We start from the raw sequence: 27969 nt of genomic DNA, 5'->3' as shown, positions 1-27969 counted from the left end.
GTTCCAAGTAACTACAAAATTAAAAGAAAATATTGGAACCATTGAGTAGCGAGCTAATCCCTGTAACATTAAAGGAACGTTCAAGCTATTTAGTCCAGTTTTCAAAGAGTTACTGCGATTTAAAAGATATTCGAGTGCCAATACATATTGTAGTTATTCTCGTAGCTCCCTTTGTATTTGCAAATGCGTTCATTTCAAAATTACCGTTCAGCGGTATTTTGTACAAACACGGGCGAATCTGTTTGACATGTCGGTCCACTCGATGGGCGACGTTACCGGAAGTCACATAAAGAAAGTCGTAGATCATGCGACCGCTGATCTGCATCGCGAATACGAGATATCGAAGGGACTTCGGAGGCTTTGAAATCGCGGATACAACCGGTTCGCGTCCTGGCTGTCTGACAGGCACGATGAACCCGCGATTTCCCGTTCGCTTCGCATCGCATCGGATGCATATGCATCGCGACAGGGGCATCGGTTCGCGAAGAACTGGGTCGATCCAATTAAGCGAAACAAAGCTGTTTAATGCACGCGGACTGAAAGGCAGAGGCACGGGTTGTGTGCACCGCACACTCCGTGACACGGTCTGATCGATATCGGCGCGTGTCACTGTGTCCTCCTCGTAAGAATACGTCTCGCGAGGGGTTGCAACGCGATGCACTCGATGCATAAGCAGAGGGCGTGGCGCATCGCTCGTAATCCTGAAACAACGGCAGACCATTAACAGGGACGACTTTTAAACGTCACCCTCTGCGGGCTTTCCCTTCGTCTTTCTTCGTTTTAGTCGCGTCTCAGTGCACCGGTTTCTCTCGCGATCCATGCGTTTTCGACCTCGCGGAACGAAGAACTGTGCACCCAAATCGTCAACGGAAGTGGATGCGTCACTACGATTATTGGACGATGGAACTTCCTGTATCGTCAACCGATGTGCGAGGTGTTCTCATATCAAATGTCGTAATATTAATATATTTTTACTATTAAATACGCTTGAATATTGGTTTAATAATTTTCCTTGCCATAATAATTTCCTTACTATTTTAACAACCCTATCCGAGCAATATGTACAAAACTCGTGTGATATAGTTTGATAAAAGAAAGATGCGCGGGTGTTCAACGGCGCACTCCAGCTGCGAATCGGTGGATTTTACGCGCGACGTGAACTGCGCTGGAACGCATTTCGACGAAGAATCGCGGCGTTGTTCCGCGTCGGGAAATCGCCTTACGATTTGAGATACTTCTTTCAGAGAGAAAGAAAAAGCGAGAGAGGAAGAGAGAACGAAGGATGGAGAGTAGCTTGAATTTCGAAGACGCGAGTATCGCATAACCGTAGCTCGGCGAAGTTATCCTTCATCAAAATTTCGATATTGGGCCGGTTTTCCGATATTTGAGCGCCGGCGAAACGATATTGCTTTCTGTTCTACGCGGGAGAGGGGGGGGTGGATAGACAGAGGGAGGAAGGGAGAGACAGAGAAAGAAAGAAAAAGACAAAGAGAGAAAGAGAGAGAAAGAGAAAGTTCACGGGGTGAGGGGAACGAAGATACATAGAAAGAAACAGAGAGTCAGAGGAAGAAAGCGAAAGACAAAGAGTGGAAGAGAGAGGCAGAGAGAGAGAGAGAGAAAGAGAGAGTTACAGCCGAAAACGTCCACGCGAGAGTTCGCCGGGAACACACCGTGGAATCGCGATTACGCTCCCCGTTCCCGGATTCGATTTCCTTCGAACGGCGGACCGTGGCGAGCAAACGGGGTCCTTGGCTAATAAAAAAATTTATTTATTCGTTTCATTCGCGACACCGGGTCCCCGATTTTACGGCCGTGATATCGAGATACGAAAAGGACAGGCAAGATTGCGGCCGGATCCCGGAAAGGGGGTACAGGCCTTCGCGCAGTACTGCGGAATTCTAATCATCGTTTCTGTGCCCGAAGTCAATGCGGCCGATTGGCTCGGAGCTCCGGCGGCCGATTCCGGCAAAGAAGATATCGTTCGGAGGTTAGAATATACAGGAAGAGATTGGTTACACGGAGTGCCGGGCCAATCCGGGGAATCGAGCACGGTAAGATAAAGGATCTGGAAAAGGAAGAGCACGATGAGTCAGTTGCCACGCTAATCCACGCTTCCTGGGACCGCTCTACGTTATTTAGGAGGACGGGGACTAACCTCTGACATTGTTCTACAAATTTAAATACCTTCGCTGCATATTGGGTTCGGTAGAAGACGTATATTGGTTGCGCAAATATTACCTGCGAACCTGTACGTACCCTTAACAAATAATAGATACAGGAATTACACTTCAAATTACACGAGGAATTCTGTAACTGTAGCACGCTTGGATTCATATTAATTTTATATCTTTCCTATAACAATCTTGACACTTTAATAAGTAATGTTCAAGTAGCCTTATTTCTTCATTTCATTAACGAATAACGATATATTTTAAATAAAAGGCGAAAAGAATCTGTGTACACTCCCTATCGGCTTTCGAAAGCATTGGAGACCCGCATATGGTCTTTTTAAAGAAAATGTATTCTATGTAGTATCACCTGCGCACCACCTCTTACAGAGGAGGTAAAGATCTGAAGCTTCTGAAAATGATATTTTAAGCAAAGGTATACTACCCTGTAAACGCGGATACTGAGAATGGTACCGGAACCGAACGTCCATGTTTATCTGGTGGGATCCTTTTAGAAGATATAACTTTGAATAGAAAATCCTTTTTATCACAATATTTGCTTCCGCGGTATTCATGTTGCTAAAAGGAACATGGACCGTGCTTTGTGAGCTTAAATGTTATTCGCCGCGTTGTTACGAGCACGTTAACATTATTGTAACGTTTCTGGTACAAACGCGCTACCATTTGTTACATTTCATAAGGGTCCACCCCATTTATTGTAATATAATTGTAATATAACGACAACAGTAATTTGAATTATCATTGGAGAATTTCCTAAAACTAATAAATCATTTTTTAAGACTTTGTAAGATGTGAAAAATATTTCGAAACTTTCTTCGGATGTAACATTTGAACATCTGATTTTCCACAAATCAATGAACAACGAGTATTTCGAATTCGACGATAGAAGCGAATAATGACCGACGATCCGATGCAACAAAAACAAAGCCGGAACAATGACGTTAGATCGGATCCGATGCAACGATACGATCGTACACCGTTCCGCATTGACACTCCGCGCTCATTAAAGCGTTGAAAAACCGCGCCGCGAAAGAAATTCCATCGAGAGTTTTCCGTCCGGTTCCACCGGCGCGTTATATATTCATCTCCGAAATTTCGCGTTGTCTGCAGAAAAGAAGAAAATAATTCCGGCGTTCGACGGCTTCTGATCCGCGCCGCCCGGGAATAAATTCGTGTGTTTCCAGATAAAAGCTCTGGGCCCGCGCAAATTCAATAGAACAATTAAAACGAATAATGCCGCGGAAGAAAGGGGAAAAGACAGAGCCCCGGCTAAAATGGACCCGGCTCGTACGCGCAATTACCGGTCGGAGTTTACTTTCGAAAATTATCTTCTATCGCGCGCGCGGTCCATTCCCGGCGGAAATACGAGGGAAATTTCGTGCTTTCGAAGATAAAACAGGGGGGGAATCGATTGGCTCGGGAGGATTCCGCCGCCCACTTTCCAATCTATCGAGATGAAATGCGCGAGTGATTCGTGCATATAGGTAATCTGGTTGTATCGAGAAAATTAAAATGGCCGATGTACCGGCCCGTTAATTCGCAAACGCCCTGTGACAAAATAACAAGCGTCAAATTGCCGGCAGCCGGGACTCGATAGCGAAACAGGATCGCGGGCTCGCGTAGCGCGACGATAACCGAAACTCTCAGTTTCTTCGGAGTCCAAATTTCGACCGATCACTGCTCGACGAACATTTTCGCGGAATTCTCGGCCGCGATACGACTCCCGCCCTGCCCACGCTCCTCCTCTCGTCCGTTCGCCGATCTCACCTCCCGTCAGCCGATTTTCAGCGAGATTCTCTTTCGACCGCTGTCTGAACAAACTGTCACTGCCCACCCTGAACAGTTTAACATCTTTCCCGGCAATTTCCAGCGACTCTTTAATCAACGCAACGTCAATTTCCCAGTCCATCGTGTGTTGACGCGCCCGGATTAGTTTCCGCCGGAACTATCAGAACGTAAAATATAAATATTCAAAGGCGCGGTGTAATTGATAATCACGTTTGAAAGCGCCATTCAGTCTAACCCGCGCGCGGTAAGAACGAGCGGTGGGGGATGCTAGAGGGCACCGGTTAATAATGAATTTTCAGACCGGCGAAAATTTCCCGGCGGAGCACGGAACACCGCGAAATTGTTTCTCCGCCGGCACCTGGTTGTCACGTGTACAACCTATTGTTCCGGAATTTCTATAAAACTCGAGCGGGATTTATTGTAAAACTGTAAACGGGCTCGCCGGGACAGGGCGGCGAATGGAAGAGGAGGAGGGGCGGCGTGCGGAGCTGGAAACGAAATGTTTTCCGGCGTCGAACGATGTGCCCCGTCGTCCCGGCCGTTTTCAAATTTATTATTTAATAAGTGAAACAAGCTCGATTCCCCCGGACCCGATCGGACCCGACGATTTCCACGCAACCGTGCCGTGTAAACAATGGCCGGAGGACGTGAGTAATGCTGAACGCGTCGCTAACGATTTGAGTGTTTTCGAGCCTCGAGACTTCCAGAGCAATATCTGGCGGAGCCAACGCTAATTATTCGCATATATTCCGCGGAAACGTTTTACAAAAACTTTTAAGGGATTTATAAATATTTCTGCCTTGTCACTGAATTGTTGAAATGATTAAGAAATTAAATAAATTGTTACGTATCCGGTGCGTTTTGCAATTATTGCAGGCAATTTTTATTATGTACTAATCTGCTGTCTTGTAATAGTAGGACTTGTTATATGTCAGGATATTGTTGATATATATAAACGAAAAATGTCACATTTTATACCGTCTTTGTGTTACCCAGCGGTAATTAATGCAGAATTTTCCGTTCGTTCCATGCACGTCAGCGACGATCGATCAGGAATAAGGGCGTAATGTTTATGTACTTGGAGCTTGAATCTATGAAAATACATGGAATTGGAAATTATATTAAAAATCAATTTTGCGCGCGTTTCTCCTTCGTCTTACCAGCACCCCCAACTTCGAAAATTGTAATTCATTTAATCTTTGTCAATTCATAAAACGTGTATAAAATGGAAATTTTTGTAAGCGTTATCGGAGAATTAATTTATACAATTTCTACTCCATGAAAACATTTGAAAAGTCGCTACCGAAACGTTTTATTCTTTAGAACAAACATTTCTCTGTTACGCAGGATATCATGAATCATCCAAGTTCTCTACAAACCATCATAAACCATGAATACTGTTCGATCAAACATTTTTAATCGTCGCTGCATATTCAAAGTTCGCATCTAATAGCTATAATCTCCATACACGTCGAATATCGTGCAATAATTAAAACGTAAGCCAAATGAGATGGCTCGAGCTTTGTGTTCAATTAGTTTTGTTATTTATGGGCCGTTCGTGTGGTTCTATAAATTGTTAAACGCGATTACATGGGTGTCGATCGATAACCGATTAACGTTTCCGGTCGTTCGTTCCCGTTCGTCGAATAATTCAAAGAACGCAACTCGAATAAAGCTGGATGCAAACGAAATTACCGGTTCTCCAGTCTTGAGAAATTCATGGGAACTCGTGTCTCCTTCTGTCTTGCACATATGCACTCTATCCTCGAAATAATTGTTGAGAAACAGATCGCAATAATTGTATCCATATATAATAATAATATCCATATAATTGATAATAAAGGATATTATAGATCCTATAATACCATAATAGATCCTATATAGTATTATAGATCCTATAATACCAGAAACGAATTCGTATTCCTCTTATTCTGCAAAAATTCTTATATAAATACCCATACTAATTAATTGCTTGGTATGTCGCAGTGGATGCAAGAGGACGCCACCTTCTCTAATGAAAAGCCCCCTGCATCTCTGAAAGCTCTCAGAAAGATGAAGTGTCGCGAAAGAGGAAATTAGGAAAAATCTTGGCCCGTAACAAGTCCGACAGTAAAATAACATTGTGAATAGCGAATGTGTCGAGGCGTAGAGCTACACGGGATACGAGCTAATCGTGGCCGCATTCCTTCCAGGCGGCTTCTCGCGAGCACTGAATAATACACGGTTCTCCTTTCCTCGACTTCTCGGCCCGACGTTTTCATAGAATTATTTAATTAGGACCTGCAACGTACTTTCGCCCGGGGTACTCTCGTTAGCCCAGCTGATCGCTTTAAAGTTAACGAGCCGATGTCGCGAACAATGGACACGCTGAAGGGTAACTCACCCGACGTACGCGAAGCTGCACCACCAGTTCATCATTGCCTCGGAGAACAGAGTTTCGCCGATGTTGTATCGGCGTCGCAGGTCGTATTTATTCCCGTCGAGGGGCACGCCCAGCACGTAGGGCAGCTCTTCGCCGTGCACGGTGCGCTGCCGCTGTTGCTGCAAAGATAACGAGGCCACTCGATATATACATTTCCCATCGAGAAACAAAGTTTCGCGCGGCTCGCTGGCTCGCCGAAATTTCGCGGTCCAGAAGAAGAGCCCGAGAACATTGCCGACGTCCTCGACCCGTGCCGTTATTAACTTCCGGTACGAACCCCCGGAGCCCGGGCCCTCTCCAGAGCAATGGCAACTTATCGGGAGCGCCCGGCCGAAGTCGGGACGACAATCGATACGTTCGACGGATACGTATCCGCCGTGTCGTTCGACGAAGTAATTGCTTCTATGATTGAAATATTATATTTCTGCTGTCGGCTGACCCTGTTCGATAGAGAGATGAGGCTCCGTTTGATTGGGCCGACTGTGATACGAAATATTTCATTACCGGGTTAATGGGCCGCGAATGCGTCACGCTCGACGAACAGAACCGGTCGATAGTCGAATGTTCGGGTATTTCGAATTAACGCGGAGACGAACGGATAGAGGCGGCAAATGGAAATTTCAAAGCGATAGCAGCGTCGTCGACCAATCGCTTCGATAGTTTGCTGGAGAGTAAGCAGAATTGTAAGATTGTTTATCGCGTGTTACACTTGGCTAGACATTTTTAACGACTCGGCGGACTTTGATGTTTAACCTCTTCAGCGATTCTGCCACGTGTGCGTACGTTTAGTTTAATAACATGAACTTATTTTGCGAAATTCAAGCAAAATAAGCAAAATAAGCAAATATACGCCACCTCGTGGGTTGGACACGTGTGGCACACGGGTGAGTCAAGACGGCGTCAACGTGTTAAGACGCCTTATTTCAGACGTAAAAGGGCGTCCGATTTGGGACGTCGTTAAGTCTTAAAGACGTCGCAAATTTCGTACACCAGATGTCTTAAACACTGAACAAAACATTTCGAAATCTCTCTGTATGATTCTGATAATTTTAGAATAAAAAATATAGAAAACTCATTTTGATTTAATTAGTAATTATGAGATCTACAATGTTTGCGCTTTAACCATACGATGTGAATATTAATCATATTGTCACTAAGTTCCAGCTTTACGCATTTATTCAATCAGAATTCTACTGCAACAATCTATACTGAACGTAAACAAACGCGCATCACGTACTGTTTCCATGATATGTATTCAATCATTTACAATATATGCAACATATATTGCAGATGAAAAACATTGGGTTGTTGGGAAATAAATGGTCAGTTTAAAAATATCCGACTGTACAGCCCTTATACGGCAACAGTCGATGTTTTCCTGCAGTTTTTCCATAGGGCAATAAATTATATCCTGGACAATATACGATGGCTCCATTGTTTCGTTATATTGTTCGCAAATATTTAACATTCGTATTTCATAAGTTCGAACTTGATGAAGCACAGTAAATAAATTAAGACAAAATGTTTTTTTTCCACGAGCTCTTCCGACACAGTTTCCAAATTGTGGAAGCGTAGAATTTTGCAACGAAAAACGAACTGTTGAAAGGAGCAACCCTTTATTCGGACAATGCAAAAAGAAATTTAATAATTACAAATTTTTTATTATCGAGTGGCCAACTAATTATTACATAATTTACGAGAGAAGGTTTGATCACTTGTCATAAAATATCGAGTCAGGTTTCTGACCAAGACTTGAAACATCTGTTACGTGTATAGATTCTCCTATTAACCTCATCTATTACCAATATCGCGTAAATATAATGCACGTACGACGATCATGATTTGTCGTTTGGAATAAATAAAATCGATCATTACACATGTGCAACTATTGAGTCGAAATAAAACTCTATTCTCCAGCTTTCAATATTTAACCTCTTCTTTAAGACTCGACGACGTCCGAGATCGGACGTCCTTTTGCATCTGAAATAAGACGTCTTAAAGACGTCCAATGCTTATCGGGACTAAATTCGCGAGCCCCTAATCACGAATAGCTGAAAATAAGTTGAGAAATGATTTAAGTTCCAGACGCAATCGGCGGGAATGGTCGGCGACGCGATGTACCGGTCGAGCGAAGGAGGTCCGCGGGGCGGACTCGGAATCGTCTACGTCCCTGTCGTTCGTAAACTCCGTATCCAATGGCACCGACAGCCCTTTAACCCCGAGTTGAAAACCAGAAACGTTGTTACATTCGGTTTAACGACACCGCCGGTCACTGTACCCCGAGCGTAACAAGCCGGCACGCAGCAACGATAAAAATAGTTGGCCGAGCTCCAAATGGGTTCCGTAGCCGGGATTTTTCTCTGCCCCCGCTCCTCGCCCCCACCCCTCCTTCGTTCCCACCCCTGTGCCGACCGGCCTGACGACCCCCTCTGTCCGCCGAGCCGCCGTTGGCGCGGCCGCGAATACAATGAATAGCCAGTAGGTCACGCTCCCTGTTCCCTCGGCTAAAGGAATCCTGCCGCCGAGTGCCGAGTGCCGAGCGGCATGGTAAAATGAATAAAATGCAAAGTACACCGTCTAATCGTACGTGCTCCAGTTTCGTCCCCCGTGGTGGACGGAAGGGAAGAGCACCGGCCGCGATTTATGCGCGCCCGTAATATTTCTCCGTGCTTCCGGGATCCTTGACCCGGATGAATTTGTCAGCCGGTGGAAGAGACTGCCGCGTGTACGAGACACCGCCGTCGTGAAACTTTCTGAGACTCGCGCGGGGTCTCGCAAGCCCAGCCTCGTCGGAAAAGAAAGCTGCCCCACTTTCCCACCATTCTGAGCGCAGCCCCCGCGCTAGGAGGTGCGGGCCAGCCTGCAGGTCGCACGACCCTGCGCAAGCTCGAAAATTTACTACGCTCGGAACTATGGCGTTCCTTTTGGAACTGGCTTCATTTGGTTTCGTAGCGGGGTGGTGTAAGGACAGCGGGGCCGGATACTGTGTGGCTTTGGTATGGCTCCGGGTTTAGTTGGCTGTGTATTTATTGAATAGGACATGTAACGATTTATCGTATAAATTGCTATACTATATTTATATTGGGTTGTCCGGAAAGTTCGTGTCGATTTTCGGTAGGTAGTGTGAGAGGCCTGACTGAATATATCACAATTATTGAAAATAAATGACATTTGTACATATTCTAAAAGAGATTACTTCAGCCATATTTGGAAAAAAGTTCGGTTACGATTCGTTAATTTTTATCAGTTTTCTGCATTATAGTAGCTGTGCACTTGTAAAAACACATACATAAATAACTCTAAAAGGTGTTCCTACTTCAATAGTGGTCTTCCTCGAACAGTTTTCAAGTATCTAGAATAACATAGTTGCGACAGGGAAGCAACGTGAACATAATTCAGACCTCTAAGGGGTAAAAATGTCTGCGAAAGTTTTTGACGGAAACCCGACAGTCTGCTTTCAAACCTAATACAACATAAATAACTAAGATCTAAAGTCAACTGACAGAAACTGAGAAGCCGGAAAAAGCTTCTAAAAACTTAGTTCGGAATAGTGCTATCGCCCACGTGCTCTCGCCCCGTAGGTAAAGTGGCCTCCCGGTTTTTTTCATAAAGGATTCAACGAACGTACGGGCTCGTTCTTTTCTGCATACGTACTTATGTATTGGAAAAACATTTGTAAAATGTTAGGTTAGTTTTTCCTATCTCATGTAAATAAACGTAATCATGTTTATTTAAAGAAACAATACAGCAATAATTTCAATTTTTATTGTTCCCGAAAAAGTCATCAATCTACTATACTTCAATTCTTTCATATATTTTATATAGAGGCAATTAACGAACGAGAGTTAAATTATCATGAAATTATCAAAGAGCATCTATCCATGGTTCCATAAAAAAAGTCGTCGCAGAAATTAGCTTATCTCGAACATTGTAAACCGAGGTCTTCCCCGGGGCGCATGAACCGGCACTTAAAAGTTTACGATAAACCTTTCAAAGTGTCCGAGATACGTTCATTAAAGAAAGACATCAGAGAACCACTCCGCGAAGGCGGCAGCTTTGTCTCCCCCGTTTCGTAGACGGCCGCTGTTTCTTGGCCAAGAGCCCCGGCAATCATTCTTTCAAGATAAGGTTGACTGTCTCCGGCGCTCGATAAATTTTCCGGCGGAGTAACGTACGGCGGGACGTGTGAACAGAAACGTACTTACGCCCGAGTAGTCCTGCATCGCCTTCGGATGCGAGAAAACGTACATGTAGCTCTTCGGGTTCGCCCTTGAATGTAAATTCGCGGTCATTATTAATGGGGCGACGGTGCCGCTGTCGGAGATCGCCTCCAACACCATGTCCCGATTCTTCGTCGCGTACTCGCTCGTGAACCCAGCCGAGAAATCGCCGTATTGTTCCAGAATCTTTGATAGAATGAGCTCTGGTTCCAGTTCGTGCGTCGCCTGCCGACCAAGAAAATATCACGTCACTTCCGGTGTTCGGAATGCATACCGAATCTCACCGGGAATACTCCCCTCGGACGCGACGGCGCGGCGTCTCCCGTTCGAAAATTTATTCAACGGTTCGCTTTTTTTCCCCCTCTCTACCCCCTTCTCGGGGGGTCGTCCATTTTTATGGAGAAACTCTTCTAATTTCGAACACGAAGAGAAGAACGCGCCTTGTTTCGTACCTTCGCGTGGTCCCTCAGCACCTCGTCCCTTTGCCCGTCCAGCATCCCGTGCAACAACGCAACCGGTGGCAGAATATGAAATTTCTCCGATTCCGTGACGCCGTACATCAAGTCGAACCTAGGAAAACGAAAACTCAATATCACGGAGTTCGCGCCAGGCTGCCGTCGCTCGGATTAAGGCTCAATATCAAGAGCCGGGCGTGTCTTATGTGTCCGATCGCCGACGTGCGCTCCCACGAAAATAGAGAGCGCTTCCGGTGCATCGATTCGATTAGAATTTATGCGGAGGTAGTTTGCCTTGCCCGCGTGGCATCAACTTCATTTGCGAGAATTGAAACGTGTGCGAGGATTATATCTTTTCTTCTGCTGATGCGACTTTATCCTTAGAGTGCTACTATAATAAACTTCATCGCGCAATACTTTCTACTGCTTCAATGTTAAGCGAAAAATTGTTTTCTTTTTCGCTTCTTAATAAAACAATTTTTCACGATCATTATAACCATTTAAGAGAGACGAATTCCATTGAGATAGTATGAACGAGAGTAATTGTGAACTAATTAAACAACTGAAAATAAACATCAATATTCTGCGCGTCGTTTCATGTTTTCACTGTATCTGTGAGAATATTTGATCACTCGGCCGCGGATATTGCACATTTAATTAAATTTGTAATTTATTTTCCATTCCTGAAACCATTTTATGAAGGGGTTAAGCGCCGTACTCGTTTGTACGAAATAATAAAAAGAGAATATATACATATTTCCAGAGCGATCACACGTTAAGTTAATTAAGTTCATTTCTTCTTGTACGAATATTCTTCCAGGTAGAAGAATATTATTGCTTACCTATTGACAAATAATTAAATATGTTTTAACCCTCCGATGACCAACAAGGTCCCTGGGGACCTATGACGTTTTGAACGATGCGGTATTTTAATACGGTTCGTCCGAACAGGCGCAGCTTTCATGACTTTTATAAATGGGATGTCTAGAAGAACTATTACGGTTAACAATAAAAACTATTATATGTATCTCATGCCATATTAATAGAGAAGGTCCCTGGGGACTTTGTCGGGCTTTGATCGTTGAAAAATTTGTCGGTCATCGGAGGGTTAAATAAAAGCGTGAATTCGCGAGACCATGGTTGCGATGTCGTACCTGCCAAACAGCTGAGTGTTTTTCATTAAATTCAGGGGCTTGTCAGGAATGACTGCGTTATCGATCAGCGGCGCGAACGCGGGCACGTATTTCGGCTTGTGAATCTTCACATCCAGTAGTTTGTTCACGTCCTGGTTGCGCAAACAAAGCGCCAGGTCGGTGTCGGTCGTCGTAGGGCAATTTAAAGCGTGCGCCACCTGAAAAATGATTCGTATCATTCCTCGGCATCGCAATGTACGTCCTAGCAATCGCGGCATCTCCGCGACGGAGGCGAGACGCGATATTTCTTCCCGCGTGTTCGACGTCGCGCCCTTTCGCTGTTTCTTTTTTCGCTTGCATTATCGCCGATGCATGCACGTCGAAAGCAAGGCGAACGTCGAGAACTCGATTGAAGTTCTTCGCCGACGTCCTCCTCGGAAGACGAGAGTTCTTCGAGCTCCTGCGACATCACCGAAAATCCCGAGAACACGAATCATTGACACAATACTGACTCATTTAGAAATCACTCATGATAAGCTCTGAGCCACAGCTACCCTAGCGACCTTCGTCGCGCACGCTCTAAACAATTCACGATTCCGAATTCATCGGTTCGGGCTGGACTGTAGCAAAGTCCTGTTCACCCGAGAAAAAGATTTCATTACCTGCTTCGTGATCTGTAACGGTGCTTTGCCGATGGCGTCCGCACTCAAAGCCGATCCAGACATCAGTATAGCCCGCTTAAACAGACCTGCGCACACGAATGCGACGAAAATTAATAACCCGGTTCCCCCAGGATCTGACAGCCGGTGTCTTCCTCGAGCAAAATATTAAGTCCGGTTATTTTTCATTGCACAATATAATTATTGACCGGACACACGCCGGCATTGTGCTCCTAGACGGACGGAAGATACTCCCTCCGGCCTCCGCGGCAGGTGAAAAATGATCGTCGTCCTCCATTCATTCGTCCTTCTTTTCTCGACCGGATGCTCTTCTATCCCGATCACCCTGGGGACCGTGTGAGTCCTCGTGGAAAATACGACGTCCCTGAAACTCCATACGGTCGTGGTTCTCCTGTCTTTGAGCGCCGTCATCGACGCCTGGGGAGTCGTCCGATATATGATTGAGTTACGCTACTTGGACGCGTCGTAGAGTACGCACGGTTGCCATTAGTATCTGTTTGAGTGTTGATTGACTCGGGAATATCATGGTCGTAAAATCAAGAACACGGAAGGGACACTGTTTGATGTAGAAGTAGAACAAGAAACCCTATAGTTAGTGAAGCACGTGTAGAAGTGTCGCGTTAGTTAAGTAACGCTCGTAGGATTTGATTATGTCGTGGTTAGATTGATTTGTGAGAAAAAGTGTGGACCTGGTGGTATGTTGGCAAAAAATGGAATTAGTTCTTATTACTATGACATATACGCCAAGTGACTTATTTTAAATGTTGCAGCCAATTATTATCATACTATTCGCGATACGAAAAAAGATATCTGACAATGATTATCCTATTCCTTATATTTTACTAAACCTTAAGAGTTTACTGTAGCATAAAATATCGTGGACTTTCATTTTTGAAATCGCACCCCGACAAGTAAGACTCTTATCAATGCCGCGAGAATGGAGGTAATGCGTTCCCTTAAAAGCGTCCCCTTAATATTCAAGCATCGCAGAAGTCGTAAGCACGCGACAGCGCTATAGCGGTTACCTTTCTTATTAGCCACGGGACTGATAAGCAGCAGATTAGCGAAAATAGCGCCGGTGCCGTGTCCGAGCAGAGTGACGCTATTCGGATCGCCTCCGAACTCTTCTATGTTCTCCCTGATCCATAATAGCGCGGCTATTTGATCGAGCAGTCCGAAATTGCTCGCGGTGTCGTCCCTGGTACCGGGTCTCAAAAAACCTGCAATCACATTTAATTAATAAAAAAACAGGATCGCTGTGGCTTTGATACAGTGATAGTTTGATAGTAATAATTATATTAGTAACAATTATATTTATAATTAAATTAACCCCCGCCGAATCGCCGAACTATACAAAGGACCATGTTCATGTAAATTTTCAGCTTCATTCCATCAAATTTTCAAAGATATTTTTGAAAATATTAAGTCTGCCGGAAAATTATGTCCGCTAATGACATTTCATTTGTAACATATATTTCTGAAAAATGATATTCATAAATAGCCATCACGTTGCCACCAGGGCTTAACTTACGATTATATTAAATTATTATAATAATACAATAAATATTAGGTGTATACAAAATGTATTGTTCTTTGCCTTTTTAAGAACAGATTCAGTGAAACAAATCGGCAGTTATCTCGCAGCATCCCATTCCTGTTTTATAAATCAGCCGTAACTACCCCCATTAAAATATCGAAACGTGCAGGGGCCGGAAGAACAAACGGCCTATCCCGCGCACCAAGAAATCAGCCCGAAACGTAAACTACCCCAGCGCATCGCGATCGTTCTTTTTGCTAGCGCGAGTCCGGCACGGGCAGCCGTATTTTTCCTCCCTTGTTTTGCAAAGGGCTGAAGTTATCCGCGGACTTCTCGCGAACTAACTGTGCCTCGTCGCGGCGGCGCGGGCAGCGGGACGGGCAGGGACGAAGTTAACTAAGCGCCTTCCCAGCACTTTAACCTAATTTATGATTATGGTTCCGCGGCCTCTTCTTCCTTTTTCCCCCCCTCCCTCCCCCACCGACCCGGTAGTCGGCACTCCTAAAGCACCCCACTTGTCGGATGTAGCGCGGCGCTGGCTCGCGCCGCAACGTCCGTCCATTTGCATTGCGCGCGGAGGCCGCGTTATCATTTTAGGGGAAAGGATACGGCGGAAGATCGTCGTTACGGGGGTCACGGAGGACGGAGGGCGCGGGGACGAAATAGAGCAAGCCAGGGAAAAAACGCGCGGGGATCGATGAGAAGTTTCGGGGCCAGAAGAAAGCCTTTGTCTCGGCCGCCGGCCCCTTCTTTCGGCGAAAAAGTTTTCTTTCGAGCTCGACCATGACGTACGGGGAGGGGGTGTTATTTTACCGTCACCCTCTCCCGCCCGGAATTCTCGCGACTCCTTTTTTCCTCGATCGAGGAATAACGTATAGCAGTTTCTCGTCGCGCGGCGAACATTTCTTTGCACCTGCGATTAACCCTTGGAGCGCGAAGGGTTGGGCCCCACAAACGAAAAAGAGAGAAGGAAATTATTTACGAAGTTATTAAAGAAAAACGAATCTTGGGGGACCTAAAGTCCCCCACTCCGTACCCTAAGGGTTAAACCGGACCAACGAACTTTGGGGAAGTTGGCCGCGCGAGACGCGTTAGCGAGATCGCCGGAATAAACATTCGCGGGAACGCCGTAACCGAATTTCGATAAAACCTTCTTGCCCGAGCCCTAAAGTTGCTCCTCCGCCGGGCGCAATTCTGGGAATGATGCCGGAATTACACGAATTTCCATATCGGCGCGAATTCATGTCGAATTCATGTTGCGCGCGGATCACGCCGTGAAATGCACCGGACGATAAAAATTGCGCGAAGCTTTCGAGAATTCAGTTCGAACGGCGAAGGGCTCGGTGCCGAGTTATTTATGCGAGTGGACTGGAAAAGATATTGGAAGGATGGCGCTTCGCCCCGCGCGGCGCAAGATGACGGATCGATAGACAGTCGTGGGAGGGAAATAAAAAGGAGCTCGTCGAAGATCAAAAACCGATGGCGCAGCGAAGTGCGAACGCTAATGAAGCAGAATTCCTGATTTCATGCCAGAATGCCGTCGACAGGGCTTCCCCGAGATTTCATAAAATCGCGTCGGGAGGCGAGCGAGGCTTGTTCCACATTTCCTGACGAAATTTCGAAACGATTACATTTCATATTATATACATATTTTAATCCGCGCTGTAATCTCGATTCCGTTTCCTATGATATTCTATTTTCCCATTTCGAAATTTTATGCGATCGCGGTGGTCTCGTTCGCAGAATTTTCATGAGACTTGTCGAACTACTCTGCGGGAACCGTGTTCGATGATTAAGCTTGATACACTTACCGAGAATTCCTAAGCGAAAGTTGATAGTGACGAAGATGACGTTACCGTAAGCCGACAATATGGCGCCGTCGTACGGGTTGCCGCTGTTCCATTCGAAACTTTCCCCGTGTATGAACACCATCACGGGATATTTTCGTAGTACTTTTTGACCTGGAATCAGAAATGTTTCCAACTATTATTTTATAGGAAATTCTAATCAGATAACTATACAATACAAAATTAGGAAGACAATTCTATCTATTTTTTGAAGAAATAGTAACATGTTTGTGGGGTTTAAATAATTTTTAAACTTGAGAGTGTTTAAACTAATGTTAAAATATAAAACTAAATCACTGTTATCGTTAATATCCAGGAAAATAAAATGTTAGATTGATATTCATTGGAAATTCTACACCACATCATCTGTTTTATCAAGTTGTGGTACCTCGTAAATACAGGCTGACCCGCATCACGAAGGGATTTATTTTCATAGCATATTTAGTTACACCATAATTTATTTTACGTTACTTCAGAAATTATGCGAAGCTTCCGTGAAATAAATATTAGGTGACATTTACGGGATGTCGCGTTTGCAATGAAGTACTAATAATCTCCAACCATAACCATTTTTATTCCACAACTAGACAGTGGATCCTTGTGTAAAATTTCAATTTTCTTCATTAATACCAAGATGAAAGAATCACACAAATATTTATTTTATTTTCTTATCATTTTGAGAAGTTGACAGGAATACAGTAACATTTTTAGATTGCGTAAATATTTCAGGTGTTGTGCATTTGATCGACAGATTGTTTGGTCATCCATAGTCCATCATTAACAATACGAATTAATGAAAGCCTTTAACAATAAAAACTACCGAAAGTTCATGATTAACATTTCAAAATCTAACAATTGGAAACGACTAAAAAACCACCAAAGCGCCACACTAATTTTCGTATCTAAAATCTCCTACACAAACGAACAATCGTAATAATCCGGTTAAATTACGATTTCTATGAGGACGTCCTTTCTGTCAGCGTTTTTTTTTTCGAGGGGTGGGCGGTTTTTGATTTACGCCAGTTGAAGAATTATCGGCGGAGTTTGCCTATGGGAGTCGACGCGCGCGTGAAGTCAGGTCAGTTCCAAAATTTATCACCCTCGGCCCCCGGCCCAGCCGCCGCCCCTTGTTCCTCAACTATTCACTGTGAGTTTTCGGTATTAGGGTATCTATAAATTCTTCTCTCCCATCCTGTAGACGACGTAGTTTCCTTTTACCGAACGACCCACAAATTAGACTAGAGCGAACGGGCTCGGACCGCCACCCTCCGCAGCCCACGAGATTTATTAGGAAGTCTGTTTTACGCGATTGTAGTTCCCGTCGAGCAGCTCTTCGCACTGACATTTGAATACCGTTTCGATCCGTGGATCGAATTCCACCGTGTTCAACGCGTCTCAGTTATCTTAACACACCATCGTCCGAAGACGATGCGCAACGTCTTGGTATACCCATAGATTGTGAATATCATAAGCAGCATTAATGTAATATAGTATAAGCATTGTTAGGTATCATAACCAAGACTGTCATTTTTTAGTGTCTAATTGTCGGCGACGAACGTGATAATAAAAAGATTACTAGTGTGATAACATAATATATCATATATATGTATGTGTTCATAGCCGATGATTAACAACTTTGCCGGACGCGTATATGGGTTCACATGTATTTCTGCGCCACGCGAAGAAATTTATACGGGACACATGGGCAGCAAAGTGTTAATGCTTCATGCTTTCGGTATCCTCGAAACGGAGCGAATAATGGGACCCTTTCTCTCCGCAAAAATTAATCAAACTACGCCGAGCTATCTCCGTCCAGCGAAACAACAAAGTGTTATTTTCCGCGGTCGGTAGAAGGGTTGATAGCGTGGACTTCCACGAAGAACAGGAACAAAGAGTAAATTTTCACTCGGCGTCCCGGCGAGCCGCTCGAAACCACCGCGAAACTTTTACCAAGAAGTCGGTCCTCGCCGGGTCTGAATGTTTCTTTAAAATGGACCGGAGTCTGTTGCTTAAGTAATTTCCGGCGGAAGGGACGTCTCGGCGGAGTTCACCCCCTTCTCTTCATTTCGCTTGAACCCCCCGCCCGCCCGCCCGCCGCCGGCGTACCACGGGTTGCGGCAACCAGTTTTATACAGGTGCGTTTCTCTTTTTTCCGTGAGAGTGAAATATAATGGCGGTCGGTATGCGCGCGTGTCCAATCTCGAAAGCTACCATCCGGCTTTATCCCGTCCATCTAGGAGCCCGGGCGAGAAAAAAGAGGGTGCTTTATTACTCGCAACCCCCCCGCAGCAGATATCAGTAATCCTTCGCTTAATATTTTTGCGGCGAGACCCGAATTTGTTATGGTAATGCCCGGCCGTACATCTTCCTTGGCGGCCTGGGTCAGACGGGTTCACTCCCGCGTGGGAAGCGAGCAGGGCGGGAAGAAGCGGGGGAAAAAAATATTACAAGTAAACAGGGAAGGAATAAACGGCGGGATCCTCGCCGTGTGGGAGGATGATCGCTGTCGCTGACGACCTGTTAACACGTTTATGGACTGTCGGAGAAATATCGCGCCCTCGGTGGGGGTCAAATTGAATCATTTCCCGCGGCGCGCGGGGCGGCGGGGCGGGGCTCTGTTGTTTACGGGCACCAACCCTCGTTACGCGGCTCCTCGTTATAACGCGCGAAATTCTTTGGATTTAATAATATACAATTTCTCTAATTAAATACACGGCCGGCGTAAAGAGAAATGATTTCAATGCGCTCGCGTCGTTGTCACGCTTGCTTTTAATTATTTTAAACAATCGGCGCTGGTGTTGTTACCCGGGCCCTGACAACGATATTGTGTTTTTGTGTTCGGAGCGCGCGCACCCGTTTCTGGAACGCGCCGCGGACCGGGATCCAATGTCAAAGGCCGTTGTTTTTGCACGGCGAACAATCAAAGTACTGCGGAGCGTGTTATAACGTTCTAATGTTACACAAGTAAGGCGCGAGGCATGGCCGAGTTATTGAGCTCCGAAAAATGATTGGACGGAGGTTCCGGTTGCAGCTTATGGAATTCAAGGCGCGACAAAGTTAATGCTCGGTCAATGAGTGCCGGGTAATTCTCGTCTCGTCGAACATGTCACACTATATTTTACAAACTGCACGAAAAAACCCTGAATTTTGTTGAAAATTCTTAGCTTAGTAAATCCATTGAAAACTTATACAGTACATGTTTTCAATATTGCCGTGTACCACTGAGAACATTTTATGTAAATAGCGATGGTAGTAGATATTTTTAGGACAACAATTACAAAATCAGTCACATTGAACGCAAAATGTATTACATTAATGCATAGAATGCAAGGCATGTATTAATGTCTTTTCCTAACATCATTACACGCAATGCGTATCTATATTTGTATAAAATAGTATTTCATGAAATAACATCCTAATAGCAACGTATCAAATTTTACGCAACAAATTTTAACAACATTTTATGCTAAGACAATAATGTACAAATAATATAATTAAAGCGAGTTTACTCTTGCACTTTTGCGACCTGAAAGTCAGTGAATTTATTATTGAACATTATTGAATTTGTCTTTTAATGCGTACCGCCATAAGATATAAAAAACGTAGCGTCATATTCAAACAATTTAATTCAATTTAATTCAAAATTTAAACTTCATAAATAAAATTATTAAAAATCAAAGATAGCATTTATTCGTCGAAGAATAACATCAGTACAATTTACATACGTCATTATATAAACTACGAAAAAACCGTACATTTTTGCCTCTCTCTTGTTTTTTCCTCATATTTACAATACGAAAGGAAAACGTTGGTTAGTTACTGCGCAAACGCCACGTACGCGCAATATCAGAATATTAAACTTTTAATTTATTAAATGGAGAAACAATAGGTACTGTTTCTTATATGCACATTACATGTTTATACGTTGTGGTGATCTGTATTCAAAACTCGAATTCACTGCGTACATATTCCATTCCCGCAGTATAATCCCGACAATGAAATATCGAATGAATAGATGAGCTTTTCAGCAACATTGAACTGAAATAACAAGAACGGCCAGATATTTTTCCAGCTTTCACATTTTCATGCGGAAAATACAGGAAACAGTTACGTTATGGATGCAAATTGAAATCAATAACCGAATAAAAATATATTCAAACACAGGAATTTCATGAAACTTCAATACATATTCGATAAGCATTGAGGCGTGTGGGTGTTTATTGCGCGATCTCATTTTTCCTATCATATCAATCAATAACTATGCATATGTGTATTTATATTGTAAATACGTATATTTGTATTATAAATACGTATATATACTTCTCCTTTAAAACAGTATTTCAATGAAAATTTCCTTGATATTTTCAAGAAAACATATTTCACGCATTTTGTTATACGTTTCTTTTTAAACTCGAGAAACTGTTCTGTTTATATTCAAATATTTGTATACGTCTTCAAAATAAAATAAATTAACTTTTTAAATAGATTTCCCAACATTAAGGGAGTCGAAATTAATTCGATGCTCTCTTATTAAGTCAATTATAGAATCATTTATTTCTACATTTTTTGTTACATCAGGATTTTAAAGAATTAACTTTAAGAGCTATATATAGAAGCAAACTAGTTATGGTCAGTCAATCTGTATATTCCACGCGACCTTTTATGGCGCAGAAGAATGTTTTCGCTTCCGTTACGTTACGCATACACCCGGACTCGGAAAGTTGATTCCAAGTTATTGGTCCGGGGGCGTTCGGCGCGGTGGCAAGTAAATTTAGGGGTGCGTTTTCGCGGGGCATAGGTGGCGTGGCGCGAAGTAGGTCGACGCGATCATACGGTGGGTACTCTTGCAATAATAAATGCGCCGCGTGGTTGCTTCCATAAGATCGTATCGACCTATTTTCAGTTGCGTTCGCACGCAAATGTGTTCGAAAAGAGCTCGCACGATCCCGCACACCTATTCAAGGGACGCTTCATCTCCATGGTTAATGACGAGGATTCATTATCGCCCGAACGTCAGAAGGATGCACGCGCGTGGCGCGGCGGCAGCGAGTGTTCGCTGGGGAACCTGCGGACGCCCAACGTTTTAATTAACTTTTGTTTTTGGGTCACAGAATTTGATTCCCTCGTATTTCGGGGGGGGGGGGGGGGGGGGGGGGGGGGGGGGATAGGTCGACAGGGCCGCGGCCAGAGGAACTGTGTCGACGAGGCTGCGCGGAGCCCCGGTTCATTCGCATTAATTTCCAGATTAATGTCGGCGTTAGAAGTCGAAATTTTCAGGATTGCTAGATCGAACGTCGAACGGCAAACGCGCGGTTCGCTCGAATTCGACTAATCTTTTCCGAAAAGTTAATGGCATTTTCAACGGAATGAGGGATTACGTTCAAAAGCCTTTTCACCTGGCGAAAGCCGAATACAGTCGCCTCTTTAGCAAACACGGCCGCACAAACGGCGAACTACCGTTCAACCAGGATCCCTCGTAATATGTACAAGCACGTTATGCGCGAGAGATCCCCGCGTTTTTTCAATACTTTAATAACCGTGGTCGGTAAAAATCACAGGCGAAAAACTGTTCAATGTATCGGGGAGATAAAGGCGCGAAGCGATGTAACGGCCGCGAAATTTCTATGAAAATTAAAAGCCGAATCGATACAGTCCACGTGAAATTGACGTATCCCGCGAGCCACGGCCGGGATATTTTCATCTTGCTGCAACGGACCCGAGAGCCTGCGTCCCGGCGCTTCGAAGATCCCGCCGACTGCCATAAATCAATTGACACGGATCTATAACCTAATAAAAAGAAGCAACGCGACCGGCCGGACGTGTCCCTGTAAAAAGATATCGGGCGGTGCACTTTGCCGCTCCGTCGATAACGAGCACGCCTGACCGTGTACGCCAACATATTTTACTTCTAAACATCGTTTCCCGTGGTCTTCGCTGTTCTATAATATTACGGCGAAACGTCGTTTTAGGTTACAATGTCGCTCGATCGAATCTGCGACGCACTAAACTGGAAAATAAAATCCCGGCGAGGTAGTTACATTGACTTTCCCCCGGCGCGGTACGTTTTATTTTAAAAAGGGCGTATAAGGATCAAAGGTCCCCGGATATGCTTTTATCTAGAATTTCATCGCTTTGTTACGGAAATGATGCTCGACGAGTTTTACGTATTTTTGCTTTCCGCTTTAATTCAATAGATTGTTTCCAGTTCGTTTCACCGTTTAACTATCTTTCTTCGAAATCTTTTGTTTGAATTTAAGAATGTTTCTGTAACTCGAAATTAAGAAATATCATTGTTTGCATATTGATCAACAACGAGTTAATTTAAAAAGATATACTGACGTTAAACTTTCTTGCAATTTCCGTTGACTCGTTCAGAAATAAAATAATTATCTGCCTACTCGAATACTACTATCTTAATCTTATCTGCCTACATGAACACTACGGGCCAGGCAACGTTTACACAAGAATAACAAATTCTTAAAACAACCAAAAATAGGGAAGGGTGCAATACGAAATACGTTCACCTATTTCAGGAACAGCCTGTACAGCTTAATAAATCGTGAACGCATTTAATAAACCGTGAATATGGTAGAAGGGTCTTTGATGATAAACAAAATTTAATTAAAAGTGGCTACAATCGAACAAGTTTTTAACTAAATTTTCCAATAAAATTTCATTCGAAACAGTTCGAAATTATTTCCAAATTAACTGCAATTTAACGCATTCGAAATTAAACGTCAAATGAAACATGTGAAATTGTCTGGCTACCCCATTTCATCCGTAACGAATATTCCCAGCATCCTATAAATTTTCTACAAAAATGACGAGACATTTAATGTATTATACTTCCCAGACATGCGACGAGCGGACATTGAACGGCATTCCCTCTGCATAAATTCCGAAAACATGATGGCTGGTCGCATAATGCAGCCTCGAGTTTTCCGAATACATTATTTCGCATTTTCTCGGAAGAGCGATAGCGCATCGTTTATCGGAGGGCGTAATAAACGAAGAAAAATTTCATTGCGCAACTAGCTCGTAATATTCAAGCGTGCACGGGGCCTCCGAAGAACGTTAAATCAAATTCTTGGACGCGGCCCTAAATTTTCTGTGCGCGCGCGCGCGCGCGCGCCTTCCGCGGAAATTCGTAGCAATAACCCGGGTGGGAAAGGGGTTGCGCGGCGGCCGTGGCGCGAGGATCGCGCGCGAAAACAATAACTCGGCATCGACGATACGTCGAGAAGTTATGGTCGCCCGGCCTCGTAAAATTAAAACTTCCATTCTTCTTATCGAGCAGCCGCCGGCCCGCTGCAGCCCGCATTGTTGAATGTCTTCTAACAGCGTGGCGTAACCCGCGCTCCGTCGGAATAATTCACGACTTGGACCGACGCGGCGGTTGCCGGCGGCCATCGTTTCTGCGTAAAACAAATCAACGTTCGATTTACGAGCTCGCCCCACTCGCGGCACGATGGGAGCATGATGGGAGCCGCGGGGAAGGATGGGGGTGGTTTTTACCGCGGCGTAATCATTTTTATCGGGCCCCCTGCCGTGCCATTTCTGACCGGCGTCGGATAAATATTTATGGTCGGCGCATATACGCGGCACTCGGACCTCGATGGCGTCGTAACTCAACCCCGTACGGCCGATTTTCTTTTATGGACGCCACGGACGCCCCGGTGTCTCCGCCAGAAGTTTACAGAAAGGGAGATCCGAGGGCTTAAACCGGTAGCATGATCGCCGCGCTAAGCCTCGGGTCGCCGGATTCGAGGTCAATGACGCCGGCGTCCAACGCGACCCTATTCTCACGGGGGCGGCGCATCCCCTTCCCGACACCCTACAACCCCTCGGCCTGGAAAGTGCTATTACTGCCGCCATCTTGCGGCTGTGTCGCGAAACTCTGGTCGATTGGGGTTGCCGAATGCTGGAACAGATGTCAGCATGCGTAGCGTTTTCGAGGGTCGCGGCTGTCGCAATTGAATATGCCGGAACCTAAATTCTAAGGAACCAATCACTGTGCCAGCAGGGGCTTCGACCTATGTAGATGACAGAATCCATCGTAATAGCCGATTGAGTCGGGTAACAAGACTGTACTCTGGTCGAGGCGAATTACGGATGAGCAGGATAAACAAATTCTAGCAATAAATGGTCTCGGTAAAGCCTTTTGTGTCTCGTCGCATTATGTATGGGAGGAAATAAATAAGTGGACTTGCTTCCACGAGAAGCTTCTCGAGAATATTCAGAATACCAATGTAGATTTCCACCAAGAGACCTGGGATTCAATACCCAGAAAGAATATCTAGTGTGCGACGAAAGCTAGGTAGATTCTGGAAGTATATTTGGGAGCAGCGGAATATTTTATAGAATTTTCTGGGCGGAATTTTATAGAACCGGTATTACCGTAAATTCAAAGTTAATTTATGATAATACAGGTAGGATTATAATGAGTATCATTTTAGATAAAATGTTAAGTAATACTATCTAGGTTGTTTAACCAACTTTAACGAAGATATCTGATGCAATTTTGATTGCGACTCGAAACGCTATGTGATTTTGGAATGGGTACATCAGGACTGGTTAAGGATGCTAAGTTTTGAGAACCTTTGACTTTACGTTACATTCTTTGAAGTTTGCGATGATTTTAACAAGTCATCCAAGAATAGGAAGAAAAAGCAACTGATCGGAAAATTCGGGTTGGCCGGTGACGGCGGGCCGCGTTCCGTTAAGAAAGCAGAAAAAGATTGTGGTAATAAGAGGGAACGGTGGCAGTAAAAGCTTGGATGGTTGTTTTCGACGCGCCGCGGCATCGGAACTGAAGTTCATTTGGCTCGCGGCGAGGGTCGTAACGCGAGTTGGCACTCCGCGAGGGAGCATTTCCTCGAGTTGCGGCCGTCGTCGCGTTTATGAAAGCACTTTTTCACGGGGGAACTCCGACCGGGTCGAAGGTTAAACGATGCTTACGCGACGCCGTTACATACGCGATTAATGCCGGCCGTTCTCCGTTCTCCGTTCTCTATCGAAAAATCTACAGCGGTTGTTCCCGTGTATCTACGGGCCACTCGAAACTTTCCGGCTCTGTTCCAGCGCCGAACGACTATCGAAGAATCTACAGTCTTCTCTCGGACCAACAGGAAACTCTCAAACGGAACTGCTCTGTCGTTTTGAAGAAGGTTGTGGGCGGAGTCCTCGAATATCGAGAATTCGTTTCGTCGAACATCGGGCGTCTTTCGAATTCACTGTGTATGTACTTTGTAATACGGTGGGTCATCGATTAATTCGTGGGTTACTGGATAATCGATACCTGAGACGGAAAATTTAATTTATGTATTCGGTAAATATTTTATTCAGTAAGAGATATAAATTTTTATAGAATATATACGTATATAGAAATATGTAATACATATATAATACTAGAATATAATATAATCGTCTGTGAAATAAAGAAGTATTCGCCAACTCTGTGACACATTTCATTGATCATCAATTTAGTTGTAAATCCATGTCAGGCTCAGACGATAGTTCACCGACTGCTTGCAATGTATGACGAACAGCATAGCCGATCTATATACGACAGTTTCACGATCGATGACAAGCTGTTGGAATTCGCTTTTAAGAAAACGAAACACTGTTGGCCATCGTGCAGTATTCCGCAGTTCCTTCCACGAGACGACAGGTGTCTCAAAATATTTCAAAATTGATACAGCGACCCTTAGTGTGTCTCAGGATCGTCATTCGAGTGCAAAGAATTAATTTTATATCAAACTGATTACAAGAACGAACGCAATGTAGTACAAGCGGCATAAAAAATTGCTCAATTTTACTAAAATTGCTTAATTGCTTAATTTTCATAGAATACAATTTAAATATAAATATGAATACAGTCTAAAATACATTTCATAGAATACAAGAGACTACTCGATCGATTAACATACTTCTTTCATCTATCAGACACTCCAACACCGAACAACGATCGACTGAGTTGCGCATATGTTTTTATTCGTTGTGCCCAGTGCTAACTCCCATAGAGCGCCAGTCCTCTCGGGGTCATCGAATTACGCGAAAGCACTAATTAACCAATTAAATCGACTCGAGGCAGGTGCGCGCGTGAAACACATCGTGCACAATAATTGTAACGCCTCGATTACCGCGCGCCGGCTAATTGAAAAACTTTCGTCGCCGATTTGAATCGACTCGGTCGCACACCCGGCTGGTCCTTCGCGCGCAAGCCGCTCGCGTATAGCGTGCCACCGAATAAACGGGACTTCGCGGAGATTAAAATTGTTCACGCAGGAGCGAACCTAAGTCGCCGAGCGAAGTGCGCCGGTGTTATTGACCCGAACTACTCGGAGAGTAAATAAAGGGTCGGAGATCAGTGTTTATCTCCAGATTTGGGGCTCCCCGGGGACTTCGGTGTTGTTCCGGCCGATCGCAGGACGCTTCTAACTTCTCATGACGTTCGTCGTCCCCGGCCGCTCGCCCCCTCCCCCCTCGCGACCCGAGGCGCCCAAGTAACCGAAGATCCGGCCGTGGTACGAAACTCGTTTAATGCAAGCCGCCCGTCGAAACCGGGCGGTTCCGATATGAATTTATCGGCGCCGCGTTCCGCCAGACAACAACCGGTTTCGCGAGCTTTCCCTCCTCTCGGCACCGTTCCGCGCGAGCAAAGTGCGAAGTCGTGTCGTCCGCTTTTTACGAGGCGGCCGCCGCTGCGAGAATCGCGAAGAAACGAGACTGCCGAACAGCTGTCGGGGAACGGCGTTACACTAGACTAGAGGAGAACGGGGGGAGGGGGTCCTCCACCCTCTTCTTACCATCCCCCTTCTTACCTTCCCCCGTGGCAATCAACCCCGGTGTCGGAAACTCTCGCGGTTCGTTGCCTGTTACTCGTGGCGCTCGCTCGCTCGCGAGCGCGTAACAGCGAAACGTTAATCGAGCAGCTGGCTTCGCGACCGAGCTGCCGGCATATTAAAACGGTCCTACGCCGGCGCTGTTTCAACTCCCTTATTGTCCCGTTAATGTACTACCCCCGGCGTGATACTAATTTATTAACACCTCGGCGTCCTCGCCCCGCGCGCGCGCGCGCTCGCGCTCGCGCGTTCATTTCTTTGTTACCGAGAACTGCGCACCGTGTCCCTGCGTTTTTCTCTCGACCCGACGACGCGGTCTCGTGTTCCATTGGGGAGGCTGTGCACACGCTGCATCGTTAAAAAGTTCTATCGGAAATATGAGAGCGGTGCGGATTAATTTGTCTAGTCTGTTTATACGCGCTGCGTTTACTGATTCAGGTTGTTATCGGTTGCTAATTTTGAGAGCTCTCCGGCCGAGAATTCATAACGAGCTGCGCATTTTTATGCTGCGAAAGTGTTCGCTAAACAATCGTAATCTGCAAATTGCAATTTACAAAATCGCTGAAGTGCATCCTCGTTGAATGCACTATCCTAACTCGACAAGTGTTTACATTGATTCCGGTTTCACACTGTATGTATTCTTAAAGCGAATGTTCTGATAGATCGAGAACGAGCGTTATTACAGCGCACACCTTGTCTGGAAAGAACGTGAAGAAAATATACCGCGCGTCTGCGAAACTTCTGTACTCCCACTTAAAAGCAAAGCCAAATCCAAAAACTGCAAAAAACCAGTCGGTCCTTTCACGAGTCCGATTTCCAAAGGATCTATATCTCAGCCGCTCGATCCATCCCTG

General features: G+C 44.9%; 1 protein-coding gene across 1 annotated transcript in view; it reads right to left on the bottom strand.

Moving 5' to 3' along the window:
- LOC144475015 (uncharacterized) overlaps positions 1-27969 on the bottom strand; it is an 85694-nt gene that overhangs the window by 6847 nt on the left and 50878 nt on the right. The window contains exons 3-9 of the mRNA XM_078190516.1: positions 16236-16385; positions 13913-14107; positions 12870-12955; positions 12229-12425; positions 11072-11189; positions 10605-10844; positions 6361-6518 (exon numbers count right to left, since the gene is read on the bottom strand). Of these exons, the coding sequence (XP_078046642.1) occupies positions 6361-6518; positions 10605-10844; positions 11072-11189; positions 12229-12425; positions 12870-12955; positions 13913-14107; positions 16236-16385 (1144 nt within the window). The remainder of the gene's footprint in view (positions 1-6360; positions 6519-10604; positions 10845-11071; positions 11190-12228; positions 12426-12869; positions 12956-13912; positions 14108-16235; positions 16386-27969) is intronic.

Source organism: Augochlora pura, chromosome 2 (assembly GCF_028453695.1).
Source record: "Augochlora pura isolate Apur16 chromosome 2, APUR_v2.2.1, whole genome shotgun sequence".
NCBI classification, from domain to species: domain Eukaryota; kingdom Metazoa; phylum Arthropoda; class Insecta; order Hymenoptera; family Halictidae; genus Augochlora; species Augochlora pura.
This window is presented reverse-complemented; position numbering and strand designations above follow the sequence as displayed.